This window comes from Ambystoma mexicanum, chromosome 1p (genome assembly GCF_040938575.1).
Source record: "Ambystoma mexicanum isolate Mex_15411 chromosome 1p, UKY_AmexF1_1, whole genome shotgun sequence".
NCBI classification, from domain to species: Eukaryota; Metazoa; Chordata; class Amphibia; order Caudata; family Ambystomatidae; genus Ambystoma; species Ambystoma mexicanum.
The window spans coordinates 1479141993-1479162223 of record NC_090921.1 but is presented as its reverse complement, the minus strand read 5'-3'; the positions used below and the strand labels follow the sequence as shown (position 1 = coordinate 1479162223).

Genomic DNA, 20231 nt, shown 5'->3' with positions numbered 1-20231 from the left:
TGCAAAAATGTATAAATGAGTGGGACATGCAAGTCCTTAGTTTTAACATTCAAGGAAGAAATCCAGTCCAAAGTGTGTCCTAAAATGTGTGTAGAGGTATAAAGAAGATGTTCAAAACCAAGGTTGCTCATGGTAAGTTCCAGATCTTTGGCTATCGAGTCATTCTTATCTGCTAGCCAGAGATTAAAGTCTCCCAGGATAAGATAACTAGAACTTGGTTTGAGGAGTGGGTAGCAAATAATTCAATGGTGCCAAGTTAAAATCCGCCTTAAGTGATGGGGATCAGTAAATGAGAATAAGGTTAGACGTACATTCAGCATTAAAACCGATCTTGATATGGAGGGATTCAATACCATTCAGGATGATACCTTTTGATTCCCAAATAGTAAGTGATGATTTAAAAATTATGGCCACTCCCACCCCGCGTCCCCCCCCCCCTCTACCTTCCTCTCTGTCCTGTCCTGTCTTAGCATCTTGTACCGATCAGGAATGGCCAAGTCTAAGAGAGGACCCGTGGCGCTATGGCCCCAGATTTCGTTGAGGGCGCAGATGTATGTTTTTCTCCTCGATATATAATGCTACTTTAGTTGAATGCTTAACCAGCGATCTGGTATTTAGGAGCAAGCAAGCTAAAGTATGTACTGGTGTAATAGCTGGGGGGTTAGAGTATCAGAGGGCATAAGGGTAGTAACGGGGGAGATGCCAATGGCCGGAATACCCTTCATGCTATACCATGGGGCAGAGCTATGTCAAAGAAGTCTTCACAGGAAGGTGAAGAGGACAGAGTCAGGCACCGCAGCAATGTTACTTATTAAAGGTTCTGTTTGGGTGAAGGCATTTCTGGCGGTTAGCAATGTAGAAAAGGGCCTTACCGTGGCAGCTACTGAAGAGGGCACGGCAAAGCAGTTTCTGGCTGCCTCGATCGCGGCCAGGACCTCCGCCAATCCCATAGTAGAGGGGGATATGGCTGGAAGTTGCCCTGTTGCCGGCCCAGCACGAACTGGCAGACTGGCTAAACCCATCCACGCTGGTGCGTTCGCGCTGGGTTTCTAAGGAAGTAAGCTCCGAAAACTACAACTCCTTCAGGGGGATGTAGTTCCAAAGAAACAGTACGTGCAGAGTCCAAAGACAGACTCTGATTCAAGTCGCACTGTTCGAATAGTAAACAATTAGAATTAGCCAGAGAATGTGGCACACTACAATAATAAAATAAAAATATATCAAGACTAAAACACAAGTTCATAAAATCAAGTCCTAAAATGTATAAAAGCACCAATATCTCAGGCAGCAATTTTATGTAAATCTAAGTGGCAGTATGACCAAGAAGAGCCGCAGAGGTGCAGGAGGGAGGGTTTGCATTTGAATCCTTGCCAGACCCATGCTGGAGAACAATAGTTACAGGTAAGTAACTTGTTCCTTCTCCAGCACGGGGTCTGGCATGGATTCACATGCTCATGAATAAATACATAGCAGTACAATATTACACAACCACGGGAAGTGGCAAGGCTTAACGGAAGCAATTACTCTTACCTCCAGAACAGGCTCACCTTCAAGCGAACAGGTTGCGTAGCACTGCTTGATCTACCCTGGACTCCGCCCACGAATCCCTGTCGATGCAGTAGAATCTCGTGAAGGTGTGCATAGACCTCCATGTAGCAATCCTGCAGATGTCCAGCAGGGGCACAACAGACAGGAACGCTGTCGTCGCAGCAATCGCTCTGGTGGAATGGGCTCTCGGACGGCCGGGCTGCGGTCGGTTTGTCAACCGGTGACAGTGTGTGATACAGCTGGAGAGCCACCTGGAGATGGAAGCCTTGGAAAAGGCCTTCCCATGGTTCAAAGGACCAAAGTTCACAAATAGTTGAGATGTCTTCCGGAAACCCTTTGTGCGTGCCACAAAGAACTTCAGAGCACGAGCCACATGCAGCTATTGCAAGGACATTTCAGCAGGCGACGAAGGTTTCGGAAAGAACACAGGCAACACCAAAGGCTTGTTGAGGTGGAATTACGACTGAACCTTTGGCATGAAGGAGGGGTGTGTCCGCAGCACCACACTTGTGTCGTGAAAAGTCAAATAAGGCTGTTTGCAGGATAGGGCCTGGATCTCACCTACCATCCTGGCAGAGATGATGGCCACGAGGAAAGCCATCTTTCATGAGAGGAACCTGAGAGGGGCCTGATGCATAGGCTCGAAGGGGGCCCCCATGAGCCTTGTCAGTACTACGTTGAGTTTCCAGACCGGGGCAGGAGCTTTCACCGGCAGGAACGATCGAAACAGTCCTTTGATGGACTCCTTGACAAGACGGTGGGACCAAAGAGAAGACCGTCCCGGAGACCTGGTGTAGTGAGAGATAGCCGCCAGATGCAGCTTGATAGAGGCGTGTGCCAGCCCCGCCTTGGCCAAGGACAAGTATGGCAGAATCTGCGGGGCTGTGACCCTAAGAAGATTGATCTTCTTCGTCTGGCACTACGTCGCGAAACGCTTCCACTTGTGTCGGTAGCACGTCGATGACGCTCGGGCCCTGGCAAGGACTTCCCTGCAGTCCGCCGGCAACTCATACCCTCCGAACTGTAAGGCTGCAGGAGCCAAGCCTTCATGTTCAGCGACCCCGAGTCATGATGTAGGATTGTGCCTCCTTCTCTGGCTTGCAGATCCAGTAGCACTGGTAGCGTGACTGGGGGCGTCGTTGACAGGCTGAGAAGATACGGGTACCAAATCTGCCTCGGCCAAGCCGGGGTGATGAGGATCATCCTGCATCGGCACCGTTTGAGTTAACTGATGACTCGCATCTGGAGAGGAAACGGAGGGAATGCGTGCAGGAACAGGCCTTCCCACAGGAAGGAAAAGGCGTGACCCCCCCCAATGCTCCTCGGCTGGTGGAACCTCCTGGCGAATTTCTGGCATTTGGAATTCGTCGCCGTCACAATCAGACCGATCGATCTGGGCTCTGCCCCATTTGAGGAAGAGGCAATCCATTTCATCCTGTCAAAGTTCCCATTCATAGCAGGAGCGCAGCTCCCTGCTGAGGGAGTCTGGGTTGGTGGTCTTGACTCCGGCCAGGTGAAAAGGGATGAGAAACATCTCTTGGGCGACGGCCCAGTGCCACAAGTCATGCGCCTCTCTGGAGAGCGCTGGGGATCTGGTGCCCCCCCCCCCCCGGCTCCCTGATGTACAACATTGTGGTGGTATTGTCCGTGAAGAGCCTCACCACTTTGCCCTTGAGGGACGGAAGGATCGACTTGAGGGCCCAGAACACTGCTTGCAGCTCCAGGACATCCCTCTCCCCTGGCAGCCACAGGCCACTGGCGTGGAGACGTCCGGTGTGGGCTCCCCAGCCCTCCAGGGAAGCATCTGTGGTGACCGTCTCCTAGTACAGGGGCTCTGGAAACCTGTGCCCCAGCCATGTTGGAGCGCACTGCCCACCACCTTATCGCTCAACGGAACTCCTCGCCGAGAGCAATCTTGTCTGCAAAGCTTCCGGACACCTGGATCCACCAAGCGTCCAGGAATTCTTTAAGGGGTTGCATCCACAATCTGCAGAGCCAGATCAGGTAGATGTATGACCACATCATGCCGAGCAGCCACTTCATGGTCCGCACAGTGGCGGTCTTCAGTGCCAACAGCCGTTGCACCTTGCCCAGCATGGCCGCTACCCTCACTTCCCAGGGGAACGCCAGGCAGGAGACAGTGTTGAGCCTGGCCACCAGGAACAGCGCAATCAGCGATGCCATCAAGCAGGACTTTGGATAGTTGACAGAGAACTCCAGATCCGTCAGCAGCAAGACAGCCCTCTCTGTGTTCGATGACTACCTCCCTTGACTTGGCCCGGATGAGCCAGTCGTCGAGGCACAGGTACACGTGTCTCCCCTGTAGATGCAGATGGACAGCCACTGGTGCCAGGCACTTTGTAAACACCCTGGGCGCTGACTTCAGTCTGAAGGGGAGGGCCTTGAATTGGTAGTGCCTTGCTTGTACTACGAAGTGCAGTAACTTCCGATGCTTGTCGTCAACAGGGACGTGGAAGTTTGCGTCCTCCAGATCCAGCAACTTCAAGAAGTCTCCTTCCTCCAGTTGGCCGAGCATGTGCTGCAACGTGACCATCCTGAATTTTTGCACCAAGGTATTTGTTGAGAAGCTGCAGTTCTAGAATGGGACTGCAGCCCCCGGTCTTCTTTAGCAAGAAGTATCTGGAGTAGACACCAGCTCTATTGCCCCTTTTCTCATCATGGCCCGTACTTCCTGCAGGAGCCGAGGGATGTGCTGCTCCGGACGGGCCATCAGTGGTATGCGTGGAGACTTCTGCTGGAACTCTAGAGTGTGTCCGTGGGCGAGAGCGTCCAGCACCCATCGGTCGGTGGAGAACTTCTTCCACTCGCTGACGAATCCCGCCAGCCGGCCTCAAACCGGGGTGCATGGGTGGGGGCCCCGACGTCCTGGCCGGTTCAATCTTGCTTTGGGGTCTGTGTGCCACCTTGGGAGCAACAACGGCCCCTCCACCGAAAGTCTTGGAACAGCCTCTGTAGGCCTCCTGAGTCGTGGACCAGGAGGGTCAGCGGTACGGAGAGGACCCTCTGCCGAAACCCTTCGATCTACCAGATTTCCTGCCGGAGGCATGAAAGGACGGGCAGTGTTGAAGAGTGCTCAAGGCACGGGCCGTCTAGGTGTCAGTCTTAATGGCCTGCAACGTTTCGTCAACGGCCTTTCTAAAGAGGTTGTCCCGGTCATAGGGCATGTCCAGAACCCTCATCTGGACTTCCTGATGAAAGTTGGTGACTTTCAACCAGCCACGACGACGACGGAAGCAGACACCGTTCCCCATCTGTCAGAACACTCTGTCTGCGATGTCCAGGGCCACTGTGATGTGATAGCATGGTCCGATGCCGCCTCCCCATCCTGGAGAATGGAAAGTGCTTCACCCGCTTGTTGTCGGGAAGTAACTCCATCCGTGGGGCCATCTTATACCACAGATCCCTGTCGTATCTGGTGAGGATAGCAAGGGCGTTGGCCGTCTTGACTGTTGATGCCGCTGACAAGATTACTTTTCTTGCCACAGCATCCAACTTCTTCCCCTCACTGTCCGGAGGGACGGAGGATGAAGAAGAGTTAGACTACTACTTCCTTGCCGCCACCGAGACAACAGAGTCTTGGAAAGGCTCTGAACATAGGCACTTGGGTGCGTACTCAGGCAATCAGTATTTGTTCTCCAGCCGATCCCTCTTGGCCAGGGCCATGGCCGGGTTCTTTATCATAGCCAGGCCTTCCATCCAAACGTCGTCAGGAGAAGGACCACCAAGATGGTCTTCCTCTTGGCCTTGCGTCGTCGATATAGGAAACATTCCTTTCCTGGTCTCCTCCGATGTCAGTTGGAAGAGTTCTGGCGCTCTGATGAACGACCGAACTTCGTCCGGGGGAGAGGCCCTTGGCCGCGGTGAACCGCCCGCTGTGCCCATGTAGTCGCCTGCGACTGTCCCTGGGGGGGCATGTGTGGAGGTTGATGCAGTGGCGTAGGGTGCGGCTTCCTGTTGCCAGAGGTTGGTGCCGTCAGCATCCGGTTTTGAATCGTTAACACCAGGGTGTGCAGGGTCGAAAGAATGTCCAGCAACAGGCCTATTGGGCACTGTGCTGTCGGCAGTTCCGTCGTCACCTCTGTCGTCACCCGCCCCCAATCAGGATTTTTACCGTCATCTCCCAAGTCCTCCTGGGTCGTGTGGTCAAGGAAGAAATATCTGTGCACAGAAGTATGGTTGAGGCCTCCGCCCCACACCCCTTTGCATCCTGGGGAGATGGGTTCGGGTTCAGGGATGGCATCCTCTTCTCTGGTGTCCTCTCCACCGGCTTGGCCGATGCCTCCCATCTCGGGGGCAGGGATACTCTGGGCACTGCCGGGACTACCTTGCCTGGGTCAGCCCCCTTGGCCTTTGAGAGGGCAGCCGCCACTATCGATCGTCAACGGCTTCACCTGTGCCTTTTGGGGTAGGTCGGTTGTCTTTTCCTGCACTTTCATCTTCTCTGGCTTTTCCCACAGTTAGTTGATTTCCTCTTTGAGGAGGAGCTGGAGCGATTGCTGGAGATGGAGGCAGATGTTGAAGATGAGTGTGCCCTGCCCGTCATGGGACCCGCTTGCACAGCGGCCCCCGATGGAAATGGACGCACAGTGCTTGGCCTTGTCTTGAACCCCCACGGATGGAGCGCTTTCAAAGGACTTAGAAGCCGGTCCTAGATGAGGCAAGCCCCTGCTTCCCACATGGGGCAGAGCCCTTGGCGCTGAGCCACACCGCCAGCCTACTGTGACGATCCTTCACGGTTCGTTTGGAGAACCCGATGCAGATTTCGCAATCCACTTCCCTGTGATTCGGATGGAAACAGTAGAGGCACTGGAGGTATTTGTCCTCTACACACACATTCCGTAGTTGGAGCAGAGTTTGAAAAGGGAACTTCCCTCCTCCTCCTCCGACATGGTCCGGAGTGCAGATAGGACTGATGGCCTTCTGGAATCTTCGATGAAACTTCAACGATTTCTGGCCTTTGAGGGGTGTTGAAATTGACTGATAAACGGATCCCTGCTTGCCAGCCAATGTAGAGAAAGAGCACAAGGGCTCTATTAGACAAAAATCCAACTTTTTACCGAAGAGCGTGAAATACGTCGATCAGCTCACAGAGCAAAACACGAGGACTCCCAACACTTGAACGTGCAGTAAAAATCTGAAGATGGCTGCCAGAGGAGGGGCTTAGGTAGAGGACAGTCATTGGATGGGGGCAGTATGCCCCAGAGCTCAGTGATTGGTTTAGAGGAGAAATACAGTTTGTAAGTGAAAGTGAAAAAGTTTTTTCTATTAGAGGATTTCCGGTCTGACGACTGGAATATTTATGAGCATGTGAATCCATGCCAGACCCCATGCTGGAGAAAGGAAGGCTTTGCCGGCGGCTGAACAGCTAGGCCTAGAGACTTGGCGTCCATCTTCAAGTCTGTAAACTTTTCCAGGGACTCATCAGCCTTTGGGCCGAACAGATTCTCACTGTCAAAAGCGATGTCCAGTAGCTTAGTCTCGATGTTAGGTGAGAATCCCGATGTGTGCAGTTATGCCTGCCTCCTCAAGACTTTCGCCAACCACATAGAACATCCCACGCAGTCTGCAATGTCCAGGCCCATCTCAACGATTGCTGTGCCACCTCTTAGCCAATGTCCACAATTCTCTTGAAGCTATCATGCATTCCCCCTTCCGGCATGTACTGTGCGGCTTCCCAAGTAGCCTTCCACAGGCCAAACGAGTATTTTGTGAAGGTGCAGGAAGCAATAATCGCCTTAAGACCCACACTGCCAAACAGAAGTCCTTTTTGGCTCGGGAATGTGACGAATTCAAGGATAATGTCAGTATCTTCCCATTAAAAAGCATTATTCCGGGGTTAACACAGCACATGCCCAAAGGAATGTGTCCTTTCCCCTCCCTTATAAACAAACACATAAAAACACTCCTGTATATCAACACAAGTAACAGGAATGTCTAGTACTGAGACGAGGAGCCCGCAAACAGAGGTGCGAACTATCAACACTCTAGTCCTTTCTTTATGATTAGCCATGTTTCCAACAATAAAAAAAGAGAAAGGACAAAGCACATGTGGTTGGAGTAGAGCAGCAGTAGCAGTCGTCGTGGAAGCATTGAAAGTATTGAAGGCAGGAGCCGTGGAAATGGATAAAAAAAAGACAGCTGTATGTAAGGAAAACTGAAATGAAGAGTACATCTGAGCTGAAGTAAAGGAGGGGAAGAAGGAAACCAGACTATTCCACAACTAGCAAGACTGTTGGAAAACCACGGTGTGAGCCCAAGAGCCGGCAGAAATCAGGGCTTCACACAGTGGTGCTGCCTCAGTCTTTACCGAACACCAACAAGCCCGCTGTCACCAAAGCAGACAGCAACAATACTTGGTACTTCTGGGCAGAACAGGTGTTGGCTCCACGCCGAACAAGGAAGACAACCTGTGAGTGCAGGGGATACTTGTGAAGACAATGAGAAAAAGCTGAGTGAAACAGCGGACCGCATTGATGCCCTTGCAGCCCGTGTTACAAAGGTCTTTCAAAGACAGGACAAAGTGCAACCGTGAGCAGCGGTTGCAGGGAGGAAAATGGATGACAACATTGCTAGGAAGCCCAGCAGGGCATAAGGGCATGAGTGCTCTCTGCATTTACTGAGGTGACCAGCAAACTCGCAGGGAACCGTAAGGCAGTACGTCAAGCATCACACAGAGGCCAGCGAAGTACCCGACCACCACCAGCAACCTCGTAGGGAGCCGCAAAGCTGTCCAGCAGACACTCGCATTGAGGCCGGGGAAGTATCCGACCACCACAGTGACCAGAGCTGCAGAGAGCTGGCACTCGAACGCCACAGCGTTCATAAACCGATTAAGGAAAAAGGACCTTCGGAGCTGACCGTGAGTTAAAACCGACTGCCACGATCACGCAGACTTTGTGGATGCCTTACACCAGAGATACAAGGTTAAGCCGCATTGCCGAGCCAGTTATAAAAATAAACTTCCATAATTAAAACATGAGGATTAATCATAACGAAATGCAGGAAGGATGGGAGTTTTCTTATCATTGGTAATTCTCCACAAGCTTACTCATCTCAGTTATAAGAAATAGAGGGCACGAAAGCAAACCAAGTTTGCCTCCCTTGCTCTTCCTCGTCCCAGTACTTCGAGGTGTAACGCTGGCAGTACTTGGAACCAAAACAAGCCAAATCTGTAAAAAGGAGTGAAAACCTTTGACTTGAGGAGATACTCATGAAATACCAGACACCAGGAAAGACAAGAGAAGAGGATTGGCCCACTGGCATCAAAATCCACTTCACAGGGAAGGAAGGACCTTAATAACTAAGTTTGAACTACCTAATTATTCATTATAGTCTTTGGCAGAAAAGACAAGGGACGAGGATTGGCCCCGTGGCAAATTACCTAAGTACATTGACCTCTGAGTAACCAATTGAAGGGGTAGCTGGTAGAACACCAGGAGGATTGTAAAGACAGCCAAGTATATTATTTTCCCTTGCAGAAGTGTTTGCGATATTTGAATGTGAGGGTTGGAATCGTTTTTGGACACAGGACATTATTTTGATATCCTGACAACCGTCTCATTATTTAGTTTTGTTGAGGCAGGGGATCCCCTCAGAGATGAGGCTAGTGAGGCATTTTTCCAACTACTTCTATTATAATAAAAGCATTTTGGTAAAAACCAGCACGGTCTCCTTACTCCGGCACCTCACATGCATCAGCCTTTTTACCTTCCCTATCCATAGGGAGTATAGACGTGGGTAACCTAGGGTGAGTGGAGAGATAGACAAGGTATCCCCTTACTGGCCTATACTTTTAAATGAAGTCAGCATTTACCTGGGTGCGGTGCATCGGCTCTGCCACAAGGTGGCAATGGTGATGGAAACTGCGACATTAAAAGTCATGGCCCTCTCAGTAGAGGGTCCCTTCTTCCAAAATTTCAACAAGCTCATAGCCTGACAAGGTTCTGGCTGGGGTACTCCAACCCAGGGCATCTACCAACCGGTTTACTGTGTCCCAGTATTTAGCATTTGCATGCCCATAGGAATGGGCTTGCTGTGTCTCCAAGTTCAGAGAGTTGTCCAGGCCACTGGCATCATGGAGGCCCTCATCTAGGGAGACTAAAGCTGCATAGTCGGCAAACAAATTCCTGTTTCCAGAACCTGCATAAACAGGGTCGAGGCCACTCGACATCTGGTCGTCCCAGTCATCAAAAAATTGTCGCCAGTTTCGAAAAACTGTTCTCGACCGAGGAGTGTAGGACCGCTCAGCTGTCAGCCCCGACGTCGACGGTAGCACTGCCGAAGGACGCATAAGCGGGCCAGGTCACACTGGATACTAGCTGCGCCGATGCCGAGCCGGCTACACCCCTTGCTGGGCCCGAAGGCCTTGAAAGTGACAAGGTTATTGTGGTGGGGGTCCGCTTGGGGCCGAAATCACTGGGTGCCACCAAAGCCTGCTGCTTCGAGGGGTTGCCCCTACCTGCTTCCATAAACATCTTGAGCATTTCCTCCTTAAATGCCTGTCATTCAGCCCTGGATGTCGGCCCCCTCCAACGACTTACTGGCCTCATCCGCCAAGTCGGATCCATGCCTACGCCGATGGCGCTTTTTCTTTTTATGGGAGGAAGAGCTGTTATAGCTTTGAGAGTGCAACCCCTTTAGTTTTCTTACGATGCCCATCCTTTTCGGGAGTAGGCCCCTGTCATGACCGCTGCCTCCAAAGAGTCAGATCCAGCCCAACATCCTTGGAAGCAGGGTCACAACTTCCATTCCAGGCACCAGCCGGTCCCCACAGGGGCCTTTTGGACCTTGTCCTGGCGCCAGTGGCGCCAGGCTCATAAGGGAACCCAGTCCCGGCACAGGAAGTGCCGGGCTCATATTGAGAGGAATGGTGCTTGGGTGGACCTACCTGCTGCAGACCATGCTGCTCACTTACCTGTAGGATGATATCCTCATCCATTCCTGGCTGGAACTACTTTAACTTCTGGGTGTGGCCAGCACCACTCCCTGGGACTGGATACTGGAACTGTTCTGGAAGCTGGAACTTCTTTCTTGCCTGGGCGAGGCTGTGGAAGGAGACACCTAAGCACTCCAGTGGCCTATTTAAACCACACCCGATCAGTGCAACGTGCTTCGCGTTATTCTGCACTAGCAGCAGGACGCTCACTGTGTCAGCTCCAGAGAATCTTCAGCTTCTGCATCTGTGAACAAGAAATCTTCAGTCTTACCTCCCGGAAAACCAGTCTTCAGTCTTCAGCAGCGTCTGAAAGAGAACAAGGACACCAGGTTAGGACAAGGCAAAACCAGCGCTGCACTTGCCTCGTCCATCGGTGCATTCCGAGGCCGCGTACCGCACTCTTCATACTCCGGCAACCCTGCGGAAACAAAGAACATTGGTTAGTGAACCTCCGTGATAATTTTGCTTACCTGTGCCACGTACGCCTCGATCTCCGCCAAGCGCTGTTTAACCGCACCTGCAAAAACAAGTAGGACATCATTAGGGGCCCTGTACGCCATCACTACTCACGTGCCTTCTAGCTGTAAAATGCTTGCCCATACTCCGGCACGTACCTCGGCGTCCATCTCCAACGCCGGCTGCTACGGCTACCTGAAAAAGGGAAAAGAGACATTAAGAAGTGCATTTAACTTCGAATAACATTCTTTTGCTTACGTGCCTTCACGAGCTCTGGCATTCTTCTCGCTTACCTTATCTGCGTACCGGACCTGCAAAGGCAAGAGACATTTAAGTGGACATATAAATAAAACTCCATATTCAAGCAATTACCGTTCGTGCGGCTAACGACGGCCTTGCTCCCCGACTTCATCCTCTGCAATCAAGAGGCTGGGCTATTAACCAGTGACGCAACTGGCAGGATGGAGAGCTCCGCTTTCACCTATCTAAGGTGAGCACATTCAGCCTACAAGTAACGTGGGGAGTCCAGAAAGGGGAAAGTCAGATTGGCCAACCAGACATACATTAACCCCTTGTTCTCCTACTTGCAGACACCTCACCCTCCAGGTCAAAATTACGGTGAGGAGAGGGCCCATCCAGGGTGTTACCAGAGGCCTGCGCGTGACCCTAGAAGACACTGAAATCTCCCAGCCCGGACCTGCGCCTCCGAGGGATTCAGGTGAGCGTTACAGCCCCTCCGTATCGATCAATGACCTGGTGGTTGAGCGTGCTGGGGATTTAAACTGGGGCCGTCCTACTGCAAGTTCTCAGCCCTCTCCCTCAGCAATTTCGTGTTCTTTTTCTTCCAAGAAACACAGTCCTCAGTGACCGACACCGAGGCACCACAGGCAGATGTTGTCTGGGTCCGCGATGGACAACTTGGAAATGCAGTACTTGAAGCCTGACACTTGGGAGTGGACATAATTCAAAATCGTGAACAATCAACAATTCATAAGTACAAAAAAAGAACCCTGTGAGAGATGTTCCTAAAGCAGCGTGCTGAGAGAGTAACAAAGGTACCCGGGGGCATAGCAACGTGGTACATCTACAATGTCTCGAGTAGACGACGGCATCGACACAAGACGAACTGGCGGCCAAGTCGAGGTGCACTACGCCCCCTGACGAACAACATTCTGAGCAGCGGACGTTCTCTTTACTCTTAGATCTTTTTACTGCACCTTACCTTCCATCTTTATGGACCCCCAAACATGTTGCTTACATTTTTTATACTGAGCTGCTCTTTTTGCAGTACAGTAAAGTCTTAAGCTTCACTGCACTGGCTTTTGCTCATGTGTTATGGGGAAACTGACATATCCTTCAGAATGTCAGTACTGGGAAACATTTTTTTCCCTTAGTGGTGTTACAGTGTTGCTACTTGTGGTTACTTTTGTATCACTTATCATTCTACAATGCAGCTTACACTGCAGTACAATGGGGTACCCTTTAGTTTTGCCCTAGACTATCACTCGGAGGATTTTAGGTCACTGCAGATGTGCTAAAAGGATAAGCTGGTGGCAGCAGTGCCCTTTTCCCATTTTTTGGGACTTTTTGTTTTAGCCTTAGCGCGTTTGTCTACTAACTGTGGCTACTGTCCAAACATGGCCGTGCCACATGGTTTTTCGCTTGTCCTATGGCCATCTTGTTCTTTAGCCATCTTCCTGTTCTGTGAGGCCAGGAAAATCCTTATAAGGACTTCCAGTGCCCGGGAAAGCAGAAGCTTTTGGCAGGCTACCAGAGCGTTGTGTGTGTTTGATGGCATGATGTGGGTTGGGACTGTCTGGTTCCAATACACAAACTGGTGTCAGTATGTCTGAGTCATATGCACGAGTGTTCCCGCCAGTGGTCCTGATTGGACCCCTAGAACGGTGTGTGTGTCTTTGCTACTTCCGTCATTGGCCAGTGAGGGCAGCTTCTCTTACCTGGCTTTTAGGATAAGAAGGGGACACCGGCACCTACTCTAGAGAGATCCTGGAGAAACCTGAAGAAGCCAAGACTTCTATCCAGCTGTGAGACCTGCGAAGAAACCAGAGACCCGTCAGAAGGAGGCCTGGTTACCAACTTCTGCGCTGTCCTGTAGAAGCCCTGACTTGCTCGAGACCTTTAACAGTACTGCAAAGGAGCTGCGACCCTGGGAGTGGAGGCAGCATCCATTCCAGACACATGCTCGGTGCCCTGCGAAGAAGAGCCTTTGGAAGCGTCCAGGGCCGTCCTGTGGCTGACCAGCTCCGAGTTTGGGCTACCGTGCTGCTGACATCACCGTTCCAGGTTTCGACCTGGAACTTAGGGGATCCTCAGCTTGACCTACAAGACTGACCTCTGCAGGATTTCAGCATCCTAGCTTCAAGAGGACCCAAGATAGGAGGGAAAGTTTGAACGTGACAAGCAAGACCCTTTGCGTCGCTGTGCTGCGGTGACCACCGTCCGGAAATCGCTTACCTGACCCGAGTCCAGTCCTGAGAGGGGTCCTGCATCGAGTTTTGCTGCATTCTTCATTCAAGAGTCCTTGCAGCACTGAAAGACACCAAGCGGAGATCAGCTAGAACCTGCAAGGTTTAAGTTACTTACCTGTAACTATTGTTCTCCAGCATGCTTATATTTTCTGCCTTCTTGTAATTTTGTTTGTTGAACAGGGGTGCCATTTTCGATCAGAATGACTTACAATAACATTAACAGTTAGTGGAAGCATTCCCCCAAGGGTGCCTGTACAATATGAGAACAAGTGGTGAGCCAGTTTAGGAGCGTTAAAAAAAGTGGAAAAGAAAGTGGGACATAGACCAGGGCCAGGACAAAACGGACACATATTTAAGCAACAAACAGGTTAATGTTACCTTTGTAAGTCACCTAAGTGGTAGGATGGAGGTGGTCGGGGGAGTGTTTCAAACTGAAGAGGAGTACTGTATAAATATATCAAATTGATTGAAGGGAATGGTACAGTGATGTAGGGAGTACAGGGGAGAGGGAAGGGAAGCTCTATCTTTAGCAAGTACGTGAAGTTTCAGCAGAGCTTTGAAGAGATCGACATTTGGATAGACTGAATGTGATGATCAGCAGGTTCCAGTGGGGCCGTGAGGTTAGGTGGAGTTGGGGGAACAAGAGGAGTATACAGTCAGACAGGCACTGAGGAGCAAGACCATTAATGGCTGTGTGGAGTAGGAGAAGGAACTTGGAAAGGGAGTAGTTGTGAATGGAGAGCAATCAATCATGTCGGTAGGAAAAGGTGCGAGGGGATCTGGAGAGGTTGCAGGGAGTGCAGGTAGCAAAGTTGAATACTAGAAGGAGGAAGGAGTAGAGAGGAAAGCCAAGTAGTAGGCAAGAGCAGTAGTCAAGTTTGCTGAGTACAAGGGTAGAGATTAGAGTTTTTGTCGAGTGGTTAGTTAGACATGAATACATTTTCATAATGTTGTGAAACTATATATTAGCGGCAGTGGTATTAATGAATTGTTGCAATAGGATGTCGCTATCAAAGAGGAACCCAGGATTGCAAGCCTGGTCAAGGCAATATGGTGTCAGGCAGGAAGGAGATCGAAAAGGGGAGGCTAGGGATGGCAAGAGTTCAGCATGAGGCAGTGGCAAGTCATGCAGCGGCTAACTGCAGTGAGGAAGTTGGTTCACTGTAGTGAAATGGCTGGTGTGAAGGAGGGAAAGGAGAAAACAATGAGTGCCATCAGCAAACAGGAGATGATGAAAGCCAAAGGACGACAGATCTTCCTACAGTAGAGGTATAGACCAGGAAGAGCATAGGCCGGAGGACTGATCCTTGGGGAACACAGAGGGATGGGGTCAGAGGTTTGCAATATCCAGGATATTTTAAAGGTTCAACTTTCCATGCTAGAATGCGATCCAGGCAAGAGCAGATTTGTGAAACTCAAGGTCCTGGAGAGTGAGGTGGAGAGCGAAATCGTCCATGGGGTCAATAGTGTAAAAGCTGCAGGTAGGTCCATAAGGATGAGTATACAAGTGAGTTTGAGTAGTGAGCAGGAGTGCATTCTAGATGCTTACTACAGCAACTTGATTCAAATGAATGTCCAAGGCCATTATCTTCAAGGTACTGAGCGACCTTCATAGTGAACTTTCCTATGCAGTGGTACAACACTTCCATTGTTTTTGTACTAATGGAGTGCTGTGATCAAACTCACCTGATAATGAAGCAGAAACCTCTCCATGTCCACCCCCATGAACTTTGCCTTCACTTGGAATTTGCCAGATTCCTCACAGGGAATTATGTCAAAAATCACATTACGAAATCTAAAGAAAATAAAAAACATCCAAAATGTTAAATTGATAGTAAAGTCAGCTAATACGTTTGGGTGATTTTTACCATCCACTGGGTACATTGAAATCTATGATGGCAAGAAAAAGCAGATTGAAAAGTAGCTGGATTTTTTCCAAGTCCAAAAAAATGTAACTTAAAAAACTCTACGTTTTGCATTTCCACTATTATATTACTTAAGTGAGCAATACCGATATATCGAGAGACTAGAATAAAAGGTAAAAAATTACTCACTGACTGACTGGAAGATCCTCAATTTCTAGTAGGACTCCCTTCTCAAACAGTCGGGCTGCAGTGTAATTTAGAGATGCTTGCTTCTTGCTCTTCCCAGTGACCCTAATTTAACAAAAATACATGCAGATTAACAAAAAACCTACTTTAACAATGGCACGTTCATTAAGACAAATCGGAGCCAACTTTTCAGGGTGAGCCAGTGTAACAGGCCAAATCTTGTGAAGGATAGCAAAAATACTAAATTCCTTGCTGAATAACAATTGTTTAAAGAATTATTCTCCAAAAGAAATCATAATAAAAAATCCCATTCATTCAGATCGGAAACTTCCTTCTGGTCCTTGCGCAAAAACCTCAAAACCTGGCTATTTACAAAAGAAAAATTGAGCTTCCCCTTTAAATTTGGTATAGCACGCAGGTCTGCGGCTTCCGAGGGGGGGGGTCCCCAACCCCCGCTGCCTCAGCTCAGTCCCCTTTGAACACATTGGACACCTAGATACCTGGCTACTTTTAGTACTATTAGCCTTTGGCATACTAGTGGTGGAAAGTGGGTGGGACGTATGGAGGAAAGGGGACTAGGAGTACTCTAGTCAGGACAGTGAGTAACTTTACTCATGCGTCCGCTTACTTTATCCTTGTGGGTGATTCCACCAAACAAGAACATAAGGTGGAGCTGCGACAACCTGCCTCATATCTAGGATGAATCAAAAAAAGTTTCTTCAGAACCACCTGACCAAACTCTGCATTGTACCTGGAGCTGGTGTCCAGCGAGTAGTGCCTACAGAAGGCCAACGGAGTGGCCCAAGTAGACGCCTTGCTGATGACATCCCAAGAAGCAAGTCTCCGAAACTTACCAGCCGTGGCCTTAGCTCTGACTGCATGGGCATGAATCCCCCAGGAACAGGTTTGCCCATAGCCGTGTACACCTCCAAAATGGCCTGAGCCATCCAATGAGCGATGGAAGCCTGAGAGCCGGGGGAGGAGCCCACTAGTCACAAACGATGCCTCAGACTTCCTGAAGGATTTAGTCCAAGAGAGATCAAACTTGAGAACCATCGAGGGCCAAGGAATGTAGGGACCTCTCTGCCTCCGACCATGGGTTCGCGAAGAACACCGGCAGGCAAATCTCTTGATTCAGATGGAACGTAGAAACCACCTTGGGCAAGAGGGTTTGGGTGAGTATGCAAGATTACCTTATTGTGAAACGTGGTGAAGGCCTTGCACGAAGACAGCACCTGCAGCTCACTAACCCTGCGCGCAGAGGTGAGAGCCACTAATAAAACAGTCTTTAACATTTACAAGCGGATGTCCACCAAGGCCATCGGCTCGAAAAGCTTGCGTTTGCAAAGCTGCAAGAACCAAACTGAGGTTGCAGACCGGATGTGGCTTATGTACCAGAGGAAAAAGCATAGACAGCCCCATAAAGTGAGCCTTACCCACCGAGTTGGCTGCCGAAAACACATGCTCAGGGGAATTCTTGTAAGCCCCAATGGCCGCCAAATACGAGCAGCAAGTATCCACCTGAAATCCAGAGCAAGCCAGGTGTGCTAAAAAGGGCAGTATGTCATCCAGAGGAAAGGTGACCAGCTCCAAACCTTTGTTGCAAGCCCAATGGCAGAACCTAGTCCATTTGTTCTTATACTGGGGCCGAGTCGAGGGCCTCCTGGTCTGAATGATTCCCCAGTTGTCATCTGAAAACCAGGCCGCCAGGGCCAGTTTGGTCAGATCTGGATGTTCCACTGCCCCACCCTGCTGTGTCAGGAAACCCTGGTTGAGCATCAAAAGTTGAACAGGTCCCCGGGAGCACAACAACTGCATCAGATCCGAAAACCAGGGTCTCAAAGGCCAGTGGGGGGCAACCAGGATGAGGCTGCAGCTCAGAGAGGCCAGGAACTTGCATAGGGGTGGGTGGGAATGCATAACACCTGCAGCCGTGCCAACAGATCTGAAAGGAGTCTCCCAGTGACCCCTGACCCCGACCTGCCCACGAGGCAAACAGAGCACTTGGCATTCAGGGGAGATGTGAACAAATCCAGGTCCGCAAACCTACAACACTGGAAAAGTGGCAACAAGGAGTTGTGCAACTCCCACTCGTAGGTGTTGAAACCCAAGTGACTGGCCAGAGGACTGCTGAAATCCAAATCTCCTTTCTAAGGGCCCATTACCAGATCGAAAACCACCTCCAAGCAGAGGAAAGGGTCTGAGGTGGGTGAGCCCACCAGGGTAGCCACCCCGCCCGAAAAAGAGGAGTTCACCGTCACCACCAGGGTAGGCTCTGGGCGGGTGAAGGGGGCTCCCACTGAAACATTGCCATCCATCAGCCACCAGCGAAGATCTGGCAGAAGGAGCGGCGGTATAGGGATCCTGTCCAACTGGGACCCCGTCCCCGATCCCAATTGGCCGCAATGTGCAGCTGGAGGCACTTCATCTTGAGACGGGCGTACTTTGCAGTAAGCACCCAGGAGGCTACCAGGCCAAAATGTGCTGGAACTACCATGTTGAGGTGGTCGACTTGGCCAGAAAGTGTCTAACCAACATGCAGAGGGACATAAGCCTCTCGGGCGTGGTGAACACCTGCTGAATGGTAGTGTTACAACGCAGCCCTAGGAAGACCAGTTCCTGAGACAGACATAACTGCGATTTCCTCTGGTCGAGGCAAAACAGCAGCTGATTAAGGGATCCGCCAATCTCTGGCAGGAGTGCACGACCCCTTCGGGGAACCCCGCTTTCACCAGCCGGTCGTCCAGATAAGGGTATAGATGATGGCCCTCCAAGCGGAGAAGGCCCGGCACTGCGTTCATCAACTTTGTAAAGATACGAGTGGCAAAGTTCAGGCAGAAGGGCAGCACCCTGTACTGAAAGTGGTACAACAACCATGAACCACAAAAACATCTGATGCGGCTGGTAGATGGGAACATGCAGGTACACATCATTGAGGTCCAGAGAACACATCCAGTTCCCTGCATAAGCAGACTCTTATGTGTGTGGGAGAAATCATCTTGAAGCGTTCCAGTGGTAAAGACAGATTTATAAATGACAGGACCAGGACTACACTCAGGCCAGCCTGGTTGTTCTTGGTTAGTGCAAAAATCCTGGAATAGTAACTGAAGGCCCTGTCTACAAGAGGAACTGGTTCTATCACCTGCATCTCCAAGAGCGAAAGGACCTCCCGTAAAAGAGACGGGGACCTGCTCTGACAAAGAGGAGAGCATGGTAGAGGCAAAGGAAGAGGAAGAATGAAGCCTGTGGAGACTATGGATAGGATCCACGGGTTGCTAAAAAGACTCGTCCAGGAACAGTGCCAAACAGCCCCCCACAGGCGAGCGGTGTTCTCGGACCTTGACGTCACTGCTTCCTGCCATCAGAGGCGGGGGCAGAGGAGGGGGAGCAGAACCACCTGTTGCTTCCTCCTGTTGTCGCTGGTCCAGCCTCAGTGTACCGTGGTCTCAGAATCCCTTGAAGCCGGAGAAAGCACAGATTTGTACTCGGTCCTTTCCTGGGATTGAGGGAAGGATTTCTGACCTGGTTTTGTCAGGATGGCCAAGGACTTGGCTGCTTGAGTGGGTTTTCTTTGTTCATTCGTCACTGGTGGACGAATGAAAAAAGTCCACGCCATTGAAGGGCAGATTCAGGTTTCGCTCCTGCACATCAGATGAAAACTTTGTGGCATGCATCCACGCCGTCCTTCTCATCTCGACCCCAAGGCACAGCCCTCTGCTGACTGTATCGATGTGCGAGACTGAAGATTCCATGAGGTCCTGCACAATGGCCCGGGCATCCGCCAGACCAGCCTTGAAGAAGGCTTGCTTGTCCGAAGGGAGGTCGAGCAGAAATTCCCGAGCTCCAGCCACAGCTTCTGGTAAGCCCCAGCCAAGAGAGCATCCATGTTGGCCTGCCACAGATGCAGCCTTGAGATGTAGTAACAGCGCTTTCCCAAGGACTGAAGACCATGGAGAGGCACCTGGAGACAGCTCCCATGGAGGACGACAGACTATGGTTTAGAATACGAGGCCACAGCCACCACAAAGGAATTGGGCTGCGGTTGGGAGGCCACGAGGATTGGCTCCCCGACCGTAAGCCTAAACCTGCTGTCCAACTTCTTGTTCATCTGGGCGTTGGACCTGGGCTTCATCCCAGACCTTTCGCGCCACCTGTAGGACATCCTTATGCATGGGAATATCAGACCGGATTGTGGTGTGTTTGCCGTAGAACTCTGCTAGCACTCCTGACTCCAGGGGGGCTTCCTCAGGAAGCAGTAACCCCAAAAACCAGAGGAGGGGCTGGCACTGGGAGCGCACGGGGGAAACGGGAGGAGTACCCAGAGGACAGGGCCGTGGCAGCGCCACCTGCGAGATGATCTTCAAAAAGTCCTTCATCTGAGGGGAATGGATGAGGAAGCGCTCGAAGAAGAGGTACTCGTAACTGTCTGATCCCTAGAGGCCAAGCCCTCTAAGGCGCTTGGCCTCCGCTCCTGGTCAAAGTGCTGAGGTGCCTCTAGCGGTACAGCTGCGATGGGTAGATGTAGCCCTGAGGGGACTAAAAACCTGCACGGTAGGATTTGCTGCTGCTTCCAGAAGGAAGGGGACTGGGATCATCCTGCAAAGCCCATTTGATGGGAGAAAGCACTGGCAGGCCTTGAGCTGGATCAAAGATAGGCGCCTGCCTCGCAGGCTCCACCACGTGCCGCTCTGCCATTTTGAAGCCTGGCACCACACCCTAGGTGGGGGTGGC

At 50.9% G+C, this 20231-nt stretch overlaps 1 protein-coding gene across 2 annotated transcripts in view; it reads right to left on the bottom strand.

Moving 5' to 3' along the window:
- Positions 1-20231, bottom strand: part of IQGAP3 (IQ motif containing GTPase activating protein 3) — a 1503259-nt gene that overhangs the window by 22894 nt on the left and 1460134 nt on the right. The window contains exons 36-37 of one of the 2 annotated variants that reach the window (XM_069607147.1): positions 15504-15605; positions 15136-15244 (exon numbers count right to left, since the gene is read on the bottom strand). In XM_069607147.1, coding sequence (XP_069463248.1) covers positions 15136-15244; positions 15504-15605 — 211 coding nt within the window. The remainder of the gene's footprint in view (positions 1-15135; positions 15245-15503; positions 15606-20231) is intronic. The other variant, XM_069607146.1, reaches the window with a different exon arrangement.